At 39.5% G+C, this 21156-nt stretch overlaps 1 protein-coding gene across 7 annotated transcripts in view; it reads right to left on the bottom strand.

Annotated features, from left to right (window-relative positions):
- Positions 1-565: 565 nt before the first annotated feature.
- The window catches only part of SLC71A2 (solute carrier family 71 member 2), a 100886-nt gene continuing 80295 nt past the window's right edge, over positions 566-21156 (bottom strand). For all 7 annotated transcript variants that reach the window (XM_035298532.3, XM_054253476.2, XM_078364639.1 and 4 more), the window contains 8 exons: positions 20672-20786; positions 16875-17093; positions 14838-14951; positions 10075-10146; positions 7708-7820; positions 5833-5930; positions 3022-3164; positions 566-2319 (listed from right to left, as the gene is read on the bottom strand). In XM_035298532.3, the coding sequence (XP_035154423.1) occupies positions 2074-2319; positions 3022-3164; positions 5833-5930; positions 7708-7820; positions 10075-10146; positions 14838-14951; positions 16875-17093; positions 20672-20786 (1120 nt within the window). In that variant the 3' untranslated portion in view covers positions 566-2073. The remainder of the gene's footprint in view (positions 2320-3021; positions 3165-5832; positions 5931-7707; positions 7821-10074; positions 10147-14837; positions 14952-16874; positions 17094-20671; positions 20787-21156) is intronic.

The raw sequence follows: 21156 nt of genomic DNA, 5'->3' as shown, positions 1-21156 counted from the left end.
CTTACAATGGGTTTATCAGGATGGAACCCCATAGTAGGTCAAGGAGCATCTGTAGTTTGATGTTTTTAAGGGAGACTTTGAAGTAAAAGTTTGTTAAAAATAAAAAATTTTTGGGCCAGGCATGGTGGCTCAAGCCTGTAATCCCAGCACTTTGGGAGGCTGAGGTGGGTGGATCATGAGGTCAAGAGATCGAGACCATCCTGGTCAACATGGTGAAACCCCATCTCTACTAAAAATACAAAAAATTAGCTGGGCATAGTGGCGTGTGCCTGTAATCCCAGCTACTCAGGAGGCTGAGGCAGGAGAATTGCCTGAACCCAGGAGGCGGAGGTTGCGGTGAGCCAAGATCGCGCCATTGCACTCCAGCCTGGGTAACAAGAGCGAAACTCCATCTCAAAAAAAAAAAAAAAAAAAAAATTTTTTTTTGAAAATACATACCTTTTACATCAGCTGAAGGACTAACAACTCAATTTAATTGAAAGCCACCCAATGAAGAATCCAAAACAGCAATGGTACTATTTGCTTAAAAAAAAAAAAAAAAAAAAAGACACAAAAGACATAAAAATATCCACTGTAAATTTATTATGCATTAGGAAGCTTAACCTAAAAACCAATAGCATTGTAAAAAGATATGTTATGTTCATAACAGGTTTCAAAATATATTTTCTTTTAAATGTATTCAGTCAGTACACAATCCTTTATAAAAGTTGTATATATTTTTTCTGTCAATACCCTCATTACATTTATAAATACAAGATTTACACAGCACCCCATCAAAAAAAATTAAAACCCTTTACAAATATCTACATATATTTCATACCTATAAAACTTTCAAAGGAGTGCTGTTAAAGGTGGGCCCTAGTTAATGGTCCATTTACTGGTGCAGCAAAATACATATAAATCTGTAAAGTTTTCTTTATCCATAAAACATCTCAAAAATTAGCAAGACGCTTATCGTGAAACTCAGCTTCATAAAACCATATTTTAGAAAGGAACTTAATGTGCATATTCCCATGCGATTCAAAAGTCAGACAAATAGACTGAAATAAAGATGAACTGAAAACAGATACACACTACAGAGCAGTTAAGGCAGGAGTGTGATGAATGAGAAAAACTTTGAGAAGTAGGACTGGAAGACATGGGAAGAAGTAATAATGACTCATAATAATGCCTGAGTCTGAACTTGGATATAAACTTCACTTGTATCCAGTTACTTTCATCTTCATTTAGGAATCTCCAAATTGTTAAAAACTTTCTTAGAAGCAGCCTACAATTCCTATGTTGCCATCAAAATGCTTGAGTTTTCCTTTTTCTTCTGTAAAGTCACCTTGGACCTAACCAGGACACAAGGTTCAGGAATCTGAGTTGTGAGTTTTACATGATTTAAGTCTGTAATAAAAATTTCTTTCATCTAGTAAAGATATTACTATTCAATATTATTCATGTCCAGAAGTATATATGTATATGCTGAGTTTCATTCTAGACAAGAATAGGAAGTAGAGAGAATAAAAGGAGACTAGGTTTTTATTTGACCTTTGAACAAAGACAATAGATCCCTGATACTGAGTGACTCTTAAGAGTGGCCACTCGTCAACACATATGCGCTTGATTCAGAGAAACAGAAAGGTAGAAATTAAGAAGGAATTCTTTACCTGAAATCTTGCCAGAGATGGCAGACTCATTATAGTTCTGCACCTTCAGCTGAAAAGGGCATAGAAAGATTGCTGTCACTCTTACTCCACAGTCATTACAGGAAAGCCATCCTTTCTACCAGAAAGATGACTTTTTCTATTTGAGTTTTACCTTGGGGGTTGCACATTATTTGCAGGGAAGTATTTCAAATCTTACCTTATTCTAATGTACAAATGGGGTGGGGGGGGAAGAATGTAAGAGGGAAAAACAAAACAAACAAACTGGAGGAGGAAGAGCAGAATATGGACGTGGTATTTATCAAACTTGGCCCTGAAGGATGCCGCTGGCATCTCCCATCCAGCACCATGAAGTCACCTGGTGGTGTGGCTCCCTCCATGGTTCTCAGAGATGGCATATGCAGAATCCCACTTTCTGACGAGTTTACAGCTCGGTGCACTGATTCCCAGGTTCCTCAAATGAAGAGAGTTCCCAGATGCTGCTGTCTTGCAGCAGTGGCTCAATGTCCTCATCACTGCCCCGTTCTGGGTTGTTGGTCAGGCTGCTGCTGTTACTGTGTTTTTGAACTCCACTGGCTTTACTGTATTCAGGAATGAATAAGGCAACCAGAAAAGACATAAGAACGATACATGCCCCAAATAAAAACGGCGGGCCTGGGATGACAGCTCCCTGATGAACGTGGAAAACAAGTGGAGACAAAGAATATAGTTAGTCTTTTTAACTCAAATGATTCCTAGATTACACAATAAAACACACCACCAAAAAGTGAATCATATTCTCATAAGCAAATGTTTCATTAAATGTCAAGGCAAATTCTAATAGAGCTTGGTGTTTGGAATATTACAGAGCGCAACTAATTACTGCTTTTTGTACCACTTCTAAATAGCTTATGCAAACCTGTAAGCTTGTAAGCAACAGCTGTTTACCTATAATCCCATCCTATGACTTCAGATTATGCACCTTTGTAAATAAACATTAATTCCAGCTTTGTATAGAAATCTATACTAAACCTAGCTTAGAAGGAACAAGGAAGAAATTTCAAATAATAGTACAAAAAGTACTCTAGCTCGATTTTTAGCTGGATTTTTAGGTCATTTCAGATTTTAATTAGCCTGGGCTTAGTCACAGAATAGCACAATGGTTGTTTAGGTGATAACAGGATCTGAACAAAATTAAGACATATCTTGTACATAAGATATTAAATCACTACAATGATCCCCCCCTCCCAATCCCGAGAGGCAATGAACACAAAATACTTACTGCTGTCAAATAAAATATACAGGTAAGAATCCCCTCCAAATTTAAGGTCACAAGATTTTGCTATAATCATACACAACTGTTGTTACAAAAATAGACTTATGACCAAATTACCTGCAGGGGAACATTGTTAGAATTCAATTTCGGGCCCAACTCAGTCAGTTCCACATGGAACATGTAGAATATGAAGCCATACAGTGCTGGCCCCAGGCCATTGCACAGTCCTCTTATTCCAGTTATGATCCCCTGGGCAACTCCTAAATTGGGACAAAGAGAAGAAAGCCAGGATTCTCAGAAAGGCATCTTAAGATTTGGAGCTGAACAGCACTTTCTCACATTAATTCAGCAAGACTGAGGAGAAAGCATGCTAATGAAAGTAGATTTGGAAGACTTCATCTATTATTTTCATTCACTGCACAAATGTTTTCCTGGTTTTACCATGTCCATTTAATGTTGTCCTCACTCTTTGTGCTGAGATCTATAAGGAGAGGAAATGAGAGTGATGTTTCCCAAACTTTGGGGGAGTTAAATTCCCCATTTCAGCTAAATCTGTCTAAAAAGTGGGAAAAAAATAAAATCCAAAACTTTAATATCGTCCCATTTGAGGCAATTTTCACTTTTTGGTCAACTGAGATTTCCCTGCTCCAGTCATTTACTGGTGCTTTGGCAACAAAAACCTGCCCTTCACCTCTGGCAACCCTGCTCTCAGGAATACAGAGCAGTTCCCATTAGGCAGACTCCATCTTCACAGGTGTAGTCCAGCCCTCTCTCCCTACAGACCTACATTGAAAACCCAGAAATGCCAAATTCCTAAATGTCTCTGCTTTCTAACATAGCGAGTAAAAACTCAGCTTGAACCATATGAAATGAAAGTTTCTGTAAATCAAAAATGGTAGCATATAATTCAGCTTAATACAATGTGTTCCCAAACTTTTATATGCTGACATTTAGAAACATGTATATTGACATGACGTATAAAAACAGTCAAAATCTATTCCCCAAATGACAGGACAGTGTCTGTCAGATCCCAAGGTAGTTACAGTCCTCCACGGATGGCTCACATTTTCACCTCAGAGGCAGCACCTCCCTGAGGACACAAGCCAACTGAGTTCCTGTCGCCAGGAGTGACATACAGAATTTGTTGTATTCAAAGGACAATATTTAACAATGAATATGAGTAAGATGCCTAACTTCTGATATGCAAAAGAAAAAAAGTGCAATGAATAAACCATGCTTTCCAATACAGTTTTCTAAAACTTTTAAAAGGGCTCTTAGGGCCAGGCACAATGGCTCACGCCTGTAATTCCAGCACTTTGGGAGGCTGAGGTGGGCAGATCACAAGGTCAAGAGATTGAGACCATCCTGGCCAACATGGTGAAACCCCATCTCTACTAAAGATACAAAAATTAGCTGGGTGTGGTGGTGCATGCCTGCAGTCCCAGCTACTCGGGAGGCTGAGGAAGGGGAATCGCTTGAACCAGGGAGGCAGAAGTTGCAGTGAGCCAAGATCGTGCTACTGCACTCCAGCCTGGAGGCAGAGCAAGACTCCATATCAAAAAAAGGGGCTCTAAAGACATTAACAAACTTTTCTCCCTCTAAAACTGCCTGCTACTTCTTCCTGAATACAATGAGGTGAGCCATTAGGAGACACAGAAGGAGAGGGATTAAACTAGCTATGGGAACTGCTAGAAAGGAAAGCAGGCCAGGCACAGGGGCTCATGCCTATGATCCTAGCACTTTGAGAGGCCAAAGCAGGCAGATTGTTTGAGCCCAGGAGTTCGGGGACCAGCCTAGGCAACACGGTGAAACCTTGTCTCCACTAAAAATACAAAAAATTAGCTGGGCATGGTGGTACACACCTCTAGTCCCAGATACTTGGGAGGATCACTTGAGCCCAGGAGGCTGAGGCTGCAGTGAGCCAAGATTACACCACTGCACTCCAGCCTGGGTGACAGAGTAAGACCCTGTGGTGGAGGAGGGACGGAGGGAGGGGAGGGAGGGAGGACAGGACAGGACAGGACAGGAAGGGAAGCAGAGGCACGGGAAGGATGGGATAAGGATCTAGATGGTGGAATGCTATTTTCCACATGGCAGTCTTAATTTTAATTTCATCTCTCACTCAACATCTAATTATCAACAACCACACAGATTTTTTTCTTTCTGCTCTCAAAGAACTATTTTTTGTTTGTTTGTTTGATTTTTTGGGATGGAGTTTTGCTCTTGTTAGCTAGGCTGGAGTGCAATGGCGCAATCTTGGCTCACTGCAACCTCCGCCTCCTGGGTTCAGGCAATTCTCCTGCCTCAGCCTCCTGAGTAGCTGGAATTACAGGTATGCACCACCATGCCCAGCTAATTTTTTGTATTTTTAGTAGAGACGGGGTTTCACCAGGTTGACCAGGATGGTCTCGATCTCTTGATCCACCCGCCTCGGCCTCCCGAAGTGCTGGGATTACAGGCTTGAGCCACCGTGCCTGGCTGGCCCAGAACTATTTTTTAAATTAAACTCACAGACTTTCAGCTATTCCAAATGAAATAAATTTTAGTGAACAAAGTAATTAAATCAGTAACTTGTGATTAACTGGTATTTCATTATTTAACAGACATCTGTTAAAATGTGATTACAGTCTGGTTAATTGTGACACTAAAGAACAAAAGAGGTATCAAAACTGAAAAGGGGAAATGTATTTCTAATTGTTAGTAATCTGAACTGCTAAGTCCAGCTTCAAAAAATATGAGTGTAAGATCAAAGAGAAGAAAATAGAATGTTCCTATCTGACAAAGTAAGTATAATCCTTGAGAAGAAACCACATGGCTGTCAGCTCCTGCTGTCAGTGAGGAGAACTCAGAGCTTCTCCTGCTTCTAGCAAGGAGGTCTCAGCTGAAGGAGAAAAATTGGCGGGGGGGGGGGGGGGGCAGTGATCTTACCTTGCTGATCTGACTCTGCATTCCGAGAGACGAGGGCACTGATTGCCGGAAATGTGATGCTAGACATGGCGGCCACAGTCCCTGCTGCCCACATCATCCTGCAAAGACAGGACAAGCATGGTGAGGCAGCAGGTCAGCCTCAAGGAGGTCACTAGTCAGAATGCAATCAGTGGCAAAAGTACAAATGCCTTCTGTTTTCTCCTGTTATGGTTTATTATTTCCATCTTTTTAAAAAATGCATTTTTTTAAACCTAAAAGGTTACATATCACATTGTAGAAAATTAATTCCTTAATGGCCTGGGATGGGGACAGAAGGGCCAGGAAAACTTTGTTTCTTCATTTTACTTCTTTCAGAAACTTTTCTTCTTCCTGGTCTCCCTATTACCATCTTTAGACATAAGCTCAATGAAATTCGCAAGATTTCTTTTGTTTCTATAAATACCACATTTTCTCCACTGACTTTTCATTTTTCCTTTAAAAGGCTAACTTCCACACTGCCCTCGAGCTACACAGTTTGCTACCCCTCAACAGAACATTATGTGCCCCCAACTGGAAAAACAGACCCTGCCTCCCTCTTTCGACCTTTGTCCTTCTCTCAACGAAAGAGGCTTAACTATATCAGTATGAAGTGTGAGTAAAGTAAGGCCCCAACTCTGGGATGGTCATTACTGGGGGAAAAAAAAAACAAAACCTGACATGATGACAAAGTCTTAACACTGCATGAATGTGACTAAATCAGTTACTGAACCAAAGTTCACAAGAGCAAGGAGAATCAAACAAGTTAATCTGGTAAAGAGTCATGGCTAGGGGCAGTGGCTCATGACTATAATCGCAGCACTTTGGGAGGCCAAGGCAGGAGGACTGCTTGAGCCTAGGAGTTCAAGATCAGCATGGGTCGCATAATGAGACTTTGTCTCTAAAAAAACAAAAACAAAAAAACCTCTGGAGTGGTGGTACATGTACATAGTCCCAGCTACTCAGGAGGCCGAGGTAGGAGGATCACTTGAGCCTGGGAGCTCAAGGGAAGCAGTAAGCCATGATTGTGCCACTGTACTCTGGCCTAGGCAACAGAGCTGGACCCTCTCTCTCAAAAGAGAGAGAGAGAGAGACAGAGGGCAAGTGGATCAAATGAAATTCCGAAATTCAGAATGGGCACATGTACTTGCTCCGCAAACTAAACACTAATCACTAAAGCAATTCTAGTTTCTCTAAATTATGTTGTCTGTCTACGTGTCCAAAGTGAGGACCAGCTCTACCGTCTAAAATGGAGATGACATTTCTGCATCTTCCCACAGGGCACATGGAGAAACCTGCCATACTAACAAAACAGAACTCATGATTCCTTCTATTTTTTTCTTATTCCACTGAGCTTATTTTGACTTTCCTTCCCATTTATAGGAATCAATATGGTAGTAGTAACTAATAACTGTGGCAGAATGCACATGGTTTTGGAAGAAATCTTAGTGTTCATCTAACTCAAATGACTTACAAAGATTATGTTACTGCCCCAAGGTCACTCAGCTAACGATAATTAATGATAGTGAAGCTTGCCATAATCAGTCATTTTTCTGAATCTCGTTTGCAATGTCTCTAAAAATTGGCATTATGTGTTTAAAAAGTAGACATAAAACTTTATTGGGGGGGGCTGGAGCAAAGAACAATCCCATTAAAGTCCAGGACATAAAGGCAGTCTTTATAAATAATTCTGTTACCTAGTTCCACATTTCCGCAAATTAAAGCCTAATGGTTTCTGCAACATTGAATACAACAAACAGTAAAATGACCCTTGCTTCCTTGTCATCACACCCAACCAGCCCAAGCTCCTCTAAGAGGTATCTGTCTCACAATTCATGAGAATCTAAGAGTGAGGCTTACCAGGCCTGCGATCCAAAACCGTACCAGGCTAACTGGAGCATCTGGAAGCCTAAGCCAAGGAGGACAGTGTTCTTATTTCCTAATGATCTCATCAAGATGCTAAAAAAGACTGTCTGCAAAGTAAAGGAGACAACTCTGAAAAACCACATCAACACAGAATCAAAATACAAGCTCTGTGTGTGAAGACCCTTCCCTGATGACCAGGGACCTTCTAAGGGTACACTGCCTGATCTGTGACCTCAGAGTCTGGACTGTACTGATCAATCTCTACAGGGGTGGAGTGTTGGAGGCTCCCAGCCTGACCTGAGGCTCATGCTTTCCGCCTCCTTCCTGAGAAGCCTGTCTAACCTGGGGTTCTGCTGGCACTTCCCAAAAGGTTATTACAACTGTTCACCAGTTACCATGATTGAGAGGGACAGCCTCAGACTCTTTGGAGAAATACTAATCACTTATATATTTGTGAAGAGCAAACTCCTGCTGAACATTTGCAGAATATGAGAGATTCTGCTGTAAGTTTTACAAAGTTGGGATTGAATTAAGTTTGATTTTAACAAATATATACTCTGCTAAATATAATTAGTTGGAAAAGTCTGAAAAAAAGCTGGATAAAAGATTACACACCTGTAATCCCAGCACTTTGGGAGGCCAAGGTGGGCAGATCATGAGCAGATCATGAGGTCAGGAGTTCTACACCAGCCTGGCTAGCATGGTGAAACCTTGTCTCTACTAAAAATATAAAAATTAGCCAGGGCATGGTGGCGCACACCTGTAGTCCCAAGCTACTCAGGAGGCTGAGGCAGTAGAATCACTTGAACCCAGGAAGCAGAGGTTAGAGTGCACCAAGATTACACCACTGCACTCCAGCATGGGTGACAGAGCGAGACTCCATCTCAAAAAGAAAAAAAAAAAAGATGACTGGGCTAACTAGAGTTAATGTTGGATTTTGTAAAAAACCAAAATAATGATCAACTTGAAAGGTTAACTACATTTGCAACACATTTCAACAAAACAAAAATATAAACGGCCTTTGCCTTGATGCATTCCCATAAGCCTTGTCAAATCTAGTATTTGCATAAAGCAGTTCTGCAGCATTCTCATTTCTCCTTGAGAGAGGGTTACCACAGAATGCTTTGCTTCACTGGTAGCCATTTCGGGGAAACAGCCCCTAAGCAGTACCATACAAAATAGTGAATATGTCTGGGCACAGTGAATTAATTTAAGGACAATATGCTTCACCTTTTTTGGTACTCTGTTTATAATAGATGGGGAAATAGTTAATGCTCTCTCTCTCTTCTGTGTGTGTGTGTGTGTGTGTTCTCTCTCTGAGACAGAGTCTCGCTCTGTCACCTGGGCTGGAGTGCACTGACACAATCTTGGCTCCCTGCAACCTCCGCTTCCTGGGTTCAAGCAATTCTCCTGCCTCAGCCTCCTGAGTAGCTGGCATTACAGGCGTGTGCCACCACACCCAGCTGATTTTTGTATTTTTAGTAGAGACAGGGTTTCACCATGTTGGTCAGGCTGGAACTCCTGACCTAGGTGATCCACCTGCCTCGGCCTCCGAAACTGCTGGAATTACAGGCATGAGCCACTGCACCCAGCCCTCACTGAATATATTTTAATGTTCTAATTCATATTTCTTCAGTCCAGGGGACAATAGGAGTTGAAGCAGTTACCGATTTTCATTTCTACTTCCTTTTCAACATTGAAATAACACTGAAACATTTTCCTAGTTGATTCTGCAATCCAGAGATAGATTATAATTATTCACTATTTTGGTTGGTCTAAAAGCAAGTAAAAGAATTGGCCTAGCAGAGAGTACAACAAATATTTTAAAAAGCAGAGAAAGTTATATTAAAGTTCTCCTAAATCATCTTCTCTGAGAAAACACTAAATGGCAGATGATGCCAGTGCAGTGTTGGGGGAGGGTGCCAGAGGCCCCCAGGGCCCCATGGTTGGGGAACCACAATGACTTCCAAGGAGGCTTAGGCAGTAGCATCAGGGGCTGGGGCCCCCAGGGCTCAGGGAGGCAAGGCTGAAGACGAGGAGTGGATATTAGTCACCAAGCTGGGCCACCTGGTCTAGAACATAATTTTTAAAAATTGTTTTAAATAAAATACAAAAATTTCTCCTAAATTATAACCTCAACACATTATATAAGAAGAAATGGTTCCGTGGACAGACTACATCCACATCAGATTCTCAATTTGATAGTACACTATAGTTGTACAAGACGTTACCATAGCAGGGGTGAGGGACTGAGGTAGCAGTTCAGGGAATATCTTCCTGTACTTTTATATGTGGCTTCCTGTGAAACTATGGTTATCAGGATTTTCTTAATTTTTTCAGTATGGTTAAAATGATACTCACCTGAGCAACAATAGACAGAATTCCTACCATAGCTATGAATGCTGCAATTTTAACAGATCCAAATCCTATGACCTATGGAATGAAATGAAAATAGTTTAGTAATATAGATATTATAAAATAATAAGGAATATTATGTTCTATTACAATGATAGGATAGTTGAGGAAAATTCCTAAAACCAGTGGTGAATTAAGAAAGATAGTGCTGAACGCTGAACCTGTGTAACCAGTAATTTATATCTAAAACTGATATAAGAAATCATCATAAGCAGGCACAACTGAAATTGTGAAATTTTTTAGATTTTTTATTATATGTCTACCTGTTACTTTATATGCCCTCTATCCCCCAACATACTGATAAATAATATCAAGTAATAAAAAAAGAAAGAAAATGACTATCAATACAGCATTGCTCTCAACTTAGCCTACACATTAAAATCATGTGAGGAAAAGACAAGGGGTAAGGAGAGCAAGGAAAGGAGAGCAGTGAGATGCTGGAAGACCACTGGAGACCAATTAAATCAGGCTCTCCAGGGTTATGACCCAGGCACAGGTATGTTTTAAAAGCTCTCATGGTGATTCTAATAAGCATGCAAAGTAACCTGGCAATGATCTGTAAGCCTCTAACCTTAAGAGTATCTCTGAAATGCCTAAAATTTTTAAGTCTCAAATATCAAGTTTTTTAAAAGTTAAATTATTTTGCCCTATATTGAAATTCTATAAAATTCGGGAAAGGACCTTAAAAATTGTGAGATTGAATTATATACATTATTCTCATTTCATAAATGAGTGTCTTGCTACCAGCCACATAACTGGCTAATGAAAAGACCTAGGGCTAGAATCTCTGATGGCCAATCCAGTGCTGCTGACATTAACATTTCATTACTATCTAATCAAATGCAGTTTTAAAAATTAGAACTAGAAAATGTAGCTTTAGGGATTATTTCTCAGCCTTTATTTGTAAATATACATTTTTGTTAAAGACCTTTAAGATAGAATTTAAATACCATATAATTCATACATTTTAAGTGTGTAAGTGTATCCAAAGAGTTGGGCAATCATCAACACAAAGTGAGTTTCATCGGTCTTCAAAGAAACATAGCAGCCATTAGGAGTTCTACTCCCCTAGCCTACCCTTCCTACAACCATTCAGTCCCTATGGACTTGCCTATTCTGGGCATTTCATATAAATGAAATCATATAATATGCAGTCTTTCATAACTGGCTTCTCTGAGCATGACTTCAAGGTTCACCCATGTTGTAGCATATCAGTACTTCATTGCTTTTCACTGCTGAATAACATTCTAATGTATGAGTATACTATATTTGTTAATCCATTCATTAGCTGATGGACATTTGGGCTGATTCTACTTTCTGGCCATTGTGAATATAATCTGTATATAAGTTTCTGTGTAGAAGTGTGTTTTCATGTCTCATGGGTATATATACCTAGAAGAAGATTTGCTGAGTCATATGGTAACTTGAACATTTTGAGGACCTACTGGGCTCTTTTCTACAGCAGCTGCACCATTTTACATTCTCACCAACATATGTGAGGGTTCCGATTTCTCCACATCATTGTCTTGTCTTTTTGATTATAGCTATCCTAGTACATGTGAAATGGTATCTCATTATTGGCATGACTTGCATTTCCTTGACAGCTAATGTTATCTTTTCCTGTGCTTATTGGCCTTTTGTAGATCTCTGCAAAATCCTTTGCCTATCTTGAAACTGAATTGTCGCTTTATTGTTGAGTTTTTGTAAGATGTTATTGTGTCTTACAAGAGTTCTATATGTATTCTGAATTCAAGTTATTTATCAAATCTATGATTTTCAAATATCACATGCAAATTTAACTAAAATGTGAGTATGTTAATTGTTCTTGGCAGCCAGCACCAATATAAAATAACATGGAATGATTCTGATTTGTCATAATTGATGATGGTGTTGACATGAGTATACGCGAAGAAAAAAGCTAGAATAATAAAAGTCATAGTTGTTTGTTAACTATATAAAGAGAGATCTTTTTTTAGCTTTCTTCCTACATTATCTTTTGTGTTAAATGCATATTTAATGCAATGCACCAATTAACTGAAATGCAAGAATAATTTTCTAGGCCAGGCGCGGTGGCTCACGAGGTCAAGAGATTGAGACCATCTTAGTCAACAAGGTGAAACCCTGTCTCTACTAAAAATACAAAAATTAGCTGGGCATGGTGGTGCGCGCCTGTAGTCCCAGCTACTCGGGAGGCTGAGGCAGGAGAATTGCTTGAACCCAGAAGGTGGAGGTTGCAGTGAGCCGACATCGTGCCATTGCACTCCAGTCTGGGTAACAACAACGAAACTCCATCTCAAAAAAAAAAAGAATAATTTTCTACATTATCTCACCATTTTTCCCTCTGCATCTCTAGCATCCAACCACTAAAAATGAGCAAAAGAGAAATGCCTGGAACAGGTCAGGTGTGGTGGCTCACATCTGTAATCCCAGCACTTTGGGAAGCTGAGGCACGCAGATCACTTGAGACCAGGAGTTCAAAACTAACCTGAACAATATGGTGAAACCCTGTCTCTACTAAAAATACAAAAATTAGCGAAGTATGCCAGCTACTTGGGATGCTGGGGTATGAAAACTGCTTTAACCCAGGAGATGGAGGCTGCAGTGAGCCAAGATCACAGCACTGCACTCTAGCCTGGGAAACAGAGTGAGACTGTCTCAAAAAACAAACAAACAAAAGCCTGGAAAAGGTTTTATGTATACGCTACCACATAAAATATCAGTCCCATATGCTCAGGAAAACTTTCAGTATGAAGACTTTAAGATACTTCATTTTGAAATATCACCAGAAAAGGAGGAAATTATCTTAGGAGGAATCTTGCTCTGTCAAAGTACACTATTAGGAAAAGGCCTGCCCCTGCCTTCCAGTGAAACCAGTAGAAGACCACAGGATGCAATGGAAAGAAACTTAGGTCTGAGCAATCCCAAAGACCTGAAGAACACATGAAAAGGGAAATTTTTTTTTTTAATTGCCTTAAGTCAAGTCAATTACCTGTTTTGGGGGACAAAATAGGGTGCAAATTTTCAAAATGTAAAAAGACTCCAGAGAGGGAAGATTTTTTTTTTTCTGAAATGAGTTTCACTCGTTACCCAGGCTGGAGTGCAATGGGGCAATCTCGGCTCACCGCAACCTCCGCCTCCTGGGTTCAGGCAATTCTCCTGCCTCAGCCTCCTGAGTAGCTGGGATTACAGGCATGTGGCCACCATGCCCACCTAATTTTTTGTATTTTTAGTAGAGATGGGGTTTCACCATGTTGACCAGGATGGTCTTGATCTCTTGACCTCATGATCCAGCCACCTTGGCCTCCCAAAGTGCTGGGATTACAGGCTTGAGCCACCGCGCCCGGCCCGAAGATTTTGATTATTGTTTGTGAGTCCCTGTGAAGTCTACAGCAGCAGTTGAGCCATGACATATTGAAGACGCTTCAGCAAGCTGGGTTCAGTCAGACCTGGGCTAAAGGCACGTGTGAAGTAAGTTTTACCTGTCTGTGAAATTTAATGGATATTATTAAAGATTTAAAATATTACCGTACATGAATGTTACGGCAGCTTTATGAACAATTGCCAAAACTTGGAAGCAAACAAGGTGTCCCTCAGTGGGTGAATGGATAAACTGGTAAATCCAAACAAATGCCAAAAACAAAATGAGCTATCAAGCCATGAAAGACATGAAGAAACCTTAAATGCCTATTATTAAGTGAAAGAAACCAATCTGAAAAGGCTACATATTGTATGAAAAAGACAAAACTATGGAGATCATAAAGAGATCAGTGGTTTCCAGGAGTTGGCAGTGGAGGGAGAGATGAACAGACAGAACACAAGAGATTTTTGCAGTGAAAATTCACTATGTGATACTGTAAGGGTGGATACATGTTATCATGTCTTCGTACATTTGTCCAAACCCATAAAATGTACAACACTAAGCGTGAACCCTAATGTAAACCACGGACTTTATGTTAAGATAATTTGGCAATGTAGGTTCATCAGTTGTAAAAATGTACCACCCTGGTGGGAGATGCTCATAGTGGAGGAGGCTATGCATGTGTGGGGGTAGGGGATATATAGGAAATTTCTGTATCTTACTCTCAATTTTGCTATGAACCTAAAACTGCTCTAGGAAAATAGTAAAAAAAAAAAAAAAAAAAAAAAAAACAGGCCAGGGTGGCTTACGCTGGTAATCCTAGCACTTTGGGTGTCCCAGGTAGGCAGATCACTTGAGGTCAGGAGTTCAAGACCAGACTGGCTGACATGGTGAAACCTCATCTCTACTAAAAATACAAAAATTAGCTGGGTGTGGTGATGCACACCTGTAATCCCAGCTACTTGTGAGGCTGAGGCAGGAGAATCACTTGAACCCGGGAGGCGGAGGTTGCAGTGAGCTGAGATCGCGCCATTGCACTCCAGCCTGGGGGACAAGAGTGAAATTTCATCTCAAAAATAAATAATGTTTTTGCTAATTCTGATTCTCATGGAAAAAAAAAAAAAACCCACAATATTAATCGTACTATATTTTAAATCATCATTGAATTACAGGTGCCCCGTTCACTAATTATATGTCAGCACCTACATTCATAACTACAAGCAAGTTCACATGTTTTTTTCTCTGAGGTGGTTTTCTCAAAATATCTTTTTTTTTTCTCAAAATATCTTTAGACAAATCTCCATCTTTGATTGTCCTGGTATTGAAAGGCTACTAGCCACTCACTACTTACCTGCCTGAGATAGAGAAAAAAACTTGAATACTGTCCAGCTTCAGGAAGGTATGAAAGAAACACGGTGATGCAGATTAGTAAGACAGTAGAATCTTTTCCAACTTTCTTCAATGACTGAGAATAAGTAGAAAGAACACACTTAAAATGCCAATACATATTAATGTTGCCAATGTTTTGGAACATTAGCTTCATAATTTTGATCTATTAAGATGAATAACAAAAGGCAAATCATTAATAAAAGAAAGTAAACCTTAATATTAAATATATCACCATCTCTCTGAGGAAGTTACAAGTCTTAACTTCAGAGGTATGTATTTCAAATCGTAGAGCCGAAACAAAAAAAAAACACTTATCTTTGTTAACAAACTGATTCAAATCCTGAACAGATCCTGAACTTCCTATAAACAGACTCTGGAAATATATTCCTACAGAACCTTTTAAGAAAATCACTTCTCTCAATTCATAATGTAACTTCTTTAAAGCCATATTCAGTATAGAAGTTTCCTTATATGTAAATTGACTCTATTCTTCAAAGTGTTCATGTTCAATTTACCTGTAAATCTGGCAGACAAATAAGTAACCTCCAGCCTTAGGGTCAAACTGGTAAGAACTTGTTGAATGTTACACCCTTGTTGAAAAATCCTTCTTACATATATAGGATTGAATAGAACCAAAAGATATGTTACCAAAGGAGTGGAAAGTGCTGCAGAGCTTCTGGGTCATCAGACCATAGCTTTTATGTAATTAATAGCAAAAGCAGCTCATGTTTATTGAGACTTTGCTACCCAACAGACACTAGGCTAGTTAATTTACACACATTAACAGTAATACTCACAATGGCCCTGAAAAGTAAGCCACAGTAGCTCTACTTCACAGAGGAGCTTCCATGCATAGCTTGATCACTACAAAAGAAGGTGGGAACCCTAACCCTCTGGCTCCCAAGCCCAGTACTGGCTTCCTTCTCTAAATATTTATTTTGGTGTCTGACACTGTGACAGTAATAGAACAGGCAGGGTCCCTAGGTCATACTCTCAGGTGTTATTTTAGAAAAACTAATTTCTGATTAGTTTTCTTATTATATGAATTTTTCTAAAAGGTAAACTTGGGGAACAAAGAGAAAAAAACAAACAAACCTCTGATTCCTTTTTTGTCTGCAAATATTTCCCCCACCCCAAGAACAATTTCAAACCAGGTAGGGCAGACAGAGGTGAGAGGTAAGATACTTTTTCCAGTTGTGTGACACATCGCCTTCCCATGCCAAAAAAAGAAGGGGGTGGAGGAGAAGAGAAGAGAGAGAGGGAAAGAGTGAGGGAAGGAGGAAGGGAGGAAAAGAGAAAGTGAGGGACCTATTATAGAAAACAATATTCAGGCCAGGCACCCAGCACTTTGGAAGGACGAGGTGGGCAGATCACTAAGTCAGGAGTTCAAGACCAGCCTGACCAACATGGTGAAACCCCGTCTCTACTAAAAATAGAAAAATTAGCTGGGCATGGTGGTGCATGCCTGTAGTCCCAGCTACTTGGGAGGCTGAGGCAGAAGAATCACTTGAACCCAAGAGGCTGAGGCTGCAGTGAGGCGAGCTCACGCCACTTTACTCCAGTCTAGGTGACAGAGAGAGACTCTGTCTCAAAAAAAAGAAAAAACAATATTCAATCTGTAACATACAAATTCAATGTCTATGGTCAAAATTAAAATAACTCATTCAAACCAAAGATATTTATCCTTTTTGAGTGAAAATGACCACTTTCACTTAATTTTGTTTAAAAAGGATGAAAACAGCCATACAAAAAGAAATTTTCTTCCCAAACTCTCAAGAATTAGCTAGACATTTTCTCTTTCCTAATGACATGCTTAAGTACCAATTCTATATATTTCTTAATACAAACACTAAATCCTTTACTTGCAATTTTTTTTTTTCTATTTTTACTAGATAAAGAAATGAGTCAACAACTGCTAGGATCCTTGAGGCTATACATATATATCTGTGTGGCTTAAAAAGACATTTAGGAAAGTAAATATTTCAATATTTTTATTTACCGCAAAAGGATCTGCTTGTTTCCAAGAAATCTGAGCTCCCCAGGAAACTGGTCTCATTTTCTCAGGCAGAGATTCTGGAACAGCCACTAAGATGAAGCCGATGTCCAGAAGAGCTACCACTGTGGCCACCAGTACAACGAGGCTGTCTCCGTAACTGGCAGAAAGATATGCTCCAATGGCTGGGCTGCTGACAAGACTAGCCGCAAAGGTGGCTGAGACCTGTGGGAAAAGCATATCCTTATCCAGATCCCACCTACTGCAGGTGCACACCTTCAGGAAAGCACATTCAACCAGGATCCCACAGGTGCATACCTGCAGCCATGCTTTCCTGGCTTTAAGTAAGACAAAAGAAATGTGTTGCATATAAATTTTAAGAATGAAAGAGAATCTTCATTTAAGAATGTGTTCTTAAATGATTTTCTTTTAAGAACGTGTTCACTAACTGAAGATACCCTGCAGAGCTACAAGAGTAAAAAAGGATTATCTTATTAAAAATAAAAACTGTAAAAACCTTCCCCACAAATAAAACATCAGCTCTTTGGTCCTCTTTAACTGGAGGCTGGGGAATGTGAGAAAGTATTTTAAAAAATTCCTGTAGGACTGATAAAATCCACCAATTACTCAGGGACTGTGCTTGATTTCATCTTCTAAAAATACTGCACTGTTCAAATATTTTATCATTTCGTGATCATTTCATTAGCATTGAGAGGGGAGGAAAATCCTCTGTTATTTTTAGTAAAAAAAAAAAAAAAAAACTATAACAACAAAAAAGAATTTGTTGAGATGGAATTTGAAGCTTTTTGACTAGACAGATGTAGATTTCTGTTCTCTCTTGCCACCACCTGACCCTGTCCAGATAAAGACCAGAGTCAGCTGAGCACACCCACAACCTGAAGCCAGAGTGAGCCCCTGCACACTGCACTCCTATAAGCATGTGAAATGTCCACTTTATTTTAGAACACAACCTGAATGTTCAGATGCTTACTGGGCAAACTCCAAATTGTAATTCCACACTAAATGTCAAAAGCATATCTATAAGTTAGCTTTTTAAACTTCTAATGGATTTTATTAGAAATCACAAGAATTCCGGCAAGCCAATGACATTCTTTCTTTATCCATCATCTTCCAACTGAATATAAAAACACAATATATCTGAAATTAGCATCATACTAAAAGTACTACAAAAGCTAAAAATCAAACATTTTTGGAGGGATAAACGAATGTGGAGAATTCCAACTTGGGGAACAGAAATCATTCAATATTTACTGAGTATCTACTATGTACCAGATAAGGAAGATAAAGCTCTTGCTCTCAGGTCTTCCTGCTTTATTCAAGAACATCGGGGCAACCAAATAACTGCATTATAAACTGCAACAACATGCAAACAGTTATGGGAACATACCTACACTCTTCTCAGGTGTTAAGGAGGCATTGCTGCAGCATCCTTGGGCACTATGGGAGCACTGCTGCAGCATCTTCAGGTATGAAAGAGTCTATGGCCTCATGAAATTCTATGCAAAATGTGTCTCTCTTAAAGCCTAAAGTAGCCTACTTGCTTAGTTTCTGTTTTTATCTAAACTCCTTTTTCACTTAACATTCAATACAACTCTGATGAATAAATCTAAAGAATGGCTTCACCACAACAAACTCTTAGTGTTAACTCACTTATTAATATGACTAATCATTGCTGCAATCCTGAAATAATTACCATTTTCTTAGTTTACTGAATAAGTTTCAGTAAGGAAGGTGCACATATTTTATATTGTTCTTTCATGGGTCTCAAAATGCTCCTTAGAACTTGACTGACACATCCGATAATTAATTGGCAACAAATTCTCCTATATCTGGAAGATAGGAAGACTGCAATCCAGGCAGTCTTGCAGGCTGAGTTGCTTAGTTGGCTGGGAGCACACTTCAACTGAGTGTTGTCTCAGTCTGGATATGCCCTTATAAGCAGACATCAATCCTAACTGCCATTATACAATGAGGAGCTGAGCTGGAGAGGATAATTAAGTCACAGGCACTACTGGTTAGAACACTCTCTCTCTGTGAAATCTTTCCTGAAACTACTACTGCTCAGCACAACAGCTGTGTGAATGGTTTTCCAGGTGAAAGTGAGGGACAAAAATCCAATAAAATTGCAGAAAAATGAATATCTCAACAGGTTGTTCCCATGCTATAGAAGAAAGCCATCCCCCACTATGTTGGCCAAGCCTTACGGGCACACCTTGAACATGAACAACCTCGCCTCTTTTTTGTTTGTTTTTTTTCTTTTGGGGGGGGGGGACTTTCTGTTTGTTAATTTTTGGGGTTTCTGGAGGATACTTTTTTTTTCTTTTTGGTGTTCATGAGTGAGCCCAATATCCTGTCTTCTTTGAAGACTTCCTATCAGTTTCTATCTCTGTCCTCCTCCATCACGGCTCTGTAGAACCCTCTGTTTTAGGGCGTGGCATGTAGGGGACATTCAGGAGTGGAGAGAAGAAGCAAAGAGGAAGAGTGAGAAGGTAGAAGAGTCACAAGTGGGGAAGAAAGAGTAGTTTTCAAACTACTGATGTCTGAAGTCAACAAAGTAAACGTTGTGTTTTGTGGAACAGTAGTAACTCATTTATATGCCCATCATTGATTCAGGAAGTTATTCATTCAGGCAGCAATGAATGAGAACTTCCTCTACTCCATGAAGTAGATTTAAAAGAAAAAGACCCAGGAAAAGGAGATTAAATAACCTGAGTTTCTGGCATTCAATCTCCCATCTACTCCCCACAACTCAGTCAGATCATCTTTCTTCTTCCATCTTTTTATTCTGACTATTTTCAAACACAGTGCAAGATGGGAGAATACAAAGCATACTTCATGTCTCACAGGTTCAGGTGTATGCCCACACATGTGCATCCACATCCCCATCCACAGGCTACGCCATCTTCCCCGCTGAACCATCTGAAAGTAACTTGCAGAGTCCTGACATTGATGTATAAAATGCTTCAGCCATCTTTTAACAAGTCTTTCTTCTACATAACCATAACACCATTAGCATGCCTGAGAAAATTAGAAACACTGGTGTGAAATTATCAGAAAAAAGCTCTCCTATAACTTTTGTTATTGAGCAACTATTTGATGAATGAGTGAATGTAGTCCTTTTCTACCTACCACGTTCCAAATGTATGTCCAAAACACACAACCACCAATAGAATCAATAGAGTAAAAATAGATTAACATTGCTGAGGTTCAGCATGTCTCCAATTCAAATTAGGGGCACAAAGACTTGTATACCTTGACTGCTTAACGTTTAACATTCCTCAGGGGATCTGCTAACAACGAACAAATCAGACTAATTTTTTTCTTAAATTCAAATGTTCAACTGTAATCCCCAATGTTGAAGGTGGGACCTTGTAGAGGGCAACTGGATCATGGGGGGCAGTTTCTCATGAATGGTTTAGCACCACCTCCCTTGGTTGTAATAATGAGAGTTCTTGTGAGATCTGGTCCATTTAAAAGTGTGTAGTACCTCCCCCTTCGCCCTCTGTTCCTCCTACTCTGGTCATGTAAAGATGCCTGCTCCAGCTCTGCCTTCCATCATGAGTAAAAGCTCCCTGAGGCCTCCCCAGAAGCAGAAGGCTCTATGTTTCCTATGTAGCCTGCAGAACTGTGAGACAATTCAACCTCTTTTCTTTATAAATTACCCAGTCTCAGATATTTCTTTATAGCAGAGCAAGAAAGTACTAATACACTCACTTTCCAGTAAATTTCTAATACATTCTTAATTACTACTCTGGGGAAAAAAATATAGTCTATTATCTTACCCATCCATAAGCTGTACTTCGCTCATGCTCCTGAGTGACATCAGCTACATAGGCAAATATAACAGAGAACGTGACCGAGAAGACTCCAGACATAGAAATCATCGCAAAATACCACCTATAAAAAGATTATTTTAATGACCCAAGAGAAAGGGAGTGTATATACACTTTTATTACGTGAGCCAAAGATATCATGTAAAGATTATACACCAAGCAATAAGAATACTTGTATATATATTTATACTTAAATATACCCAAAAAAATTTAAGATGGGAAGAAGTAGAAACATACTAATTTCATCATTGTTCAAAGGGAGTCAATACATGCAGCCTAAAAAAAAAAACTGGAAGAAAAAAATAAGGGGATTAGGTAAAACTTGTATTTTTAAAAGTAGCCAACAGAAAACAAAACGTCTCAAATATCCTAGCTTTAAGTAAGAAAAAGACATTCAACAAATGATTTGAAAAGATCTACATAAAAGCAGAAAT

The sequence above is a fragment of the Callithrix jacchus genome, chromosome 1, assembly GCF_049354715.1.
Source record: "Callithrix jacchus isolate 240 chromosome 1, calJac240_pri, whole genome shotgun sequence".
In the NCBI taxonomy this organism is placed as follows: Eukaryota; Metazoa; Chordata; class Mammalia; order Primates; family Cebidae; genus Callithrix; species Callithrix jacchus.
This window is presented reverse-complemented; position numbering and strand designations above follow the sequence as displayed.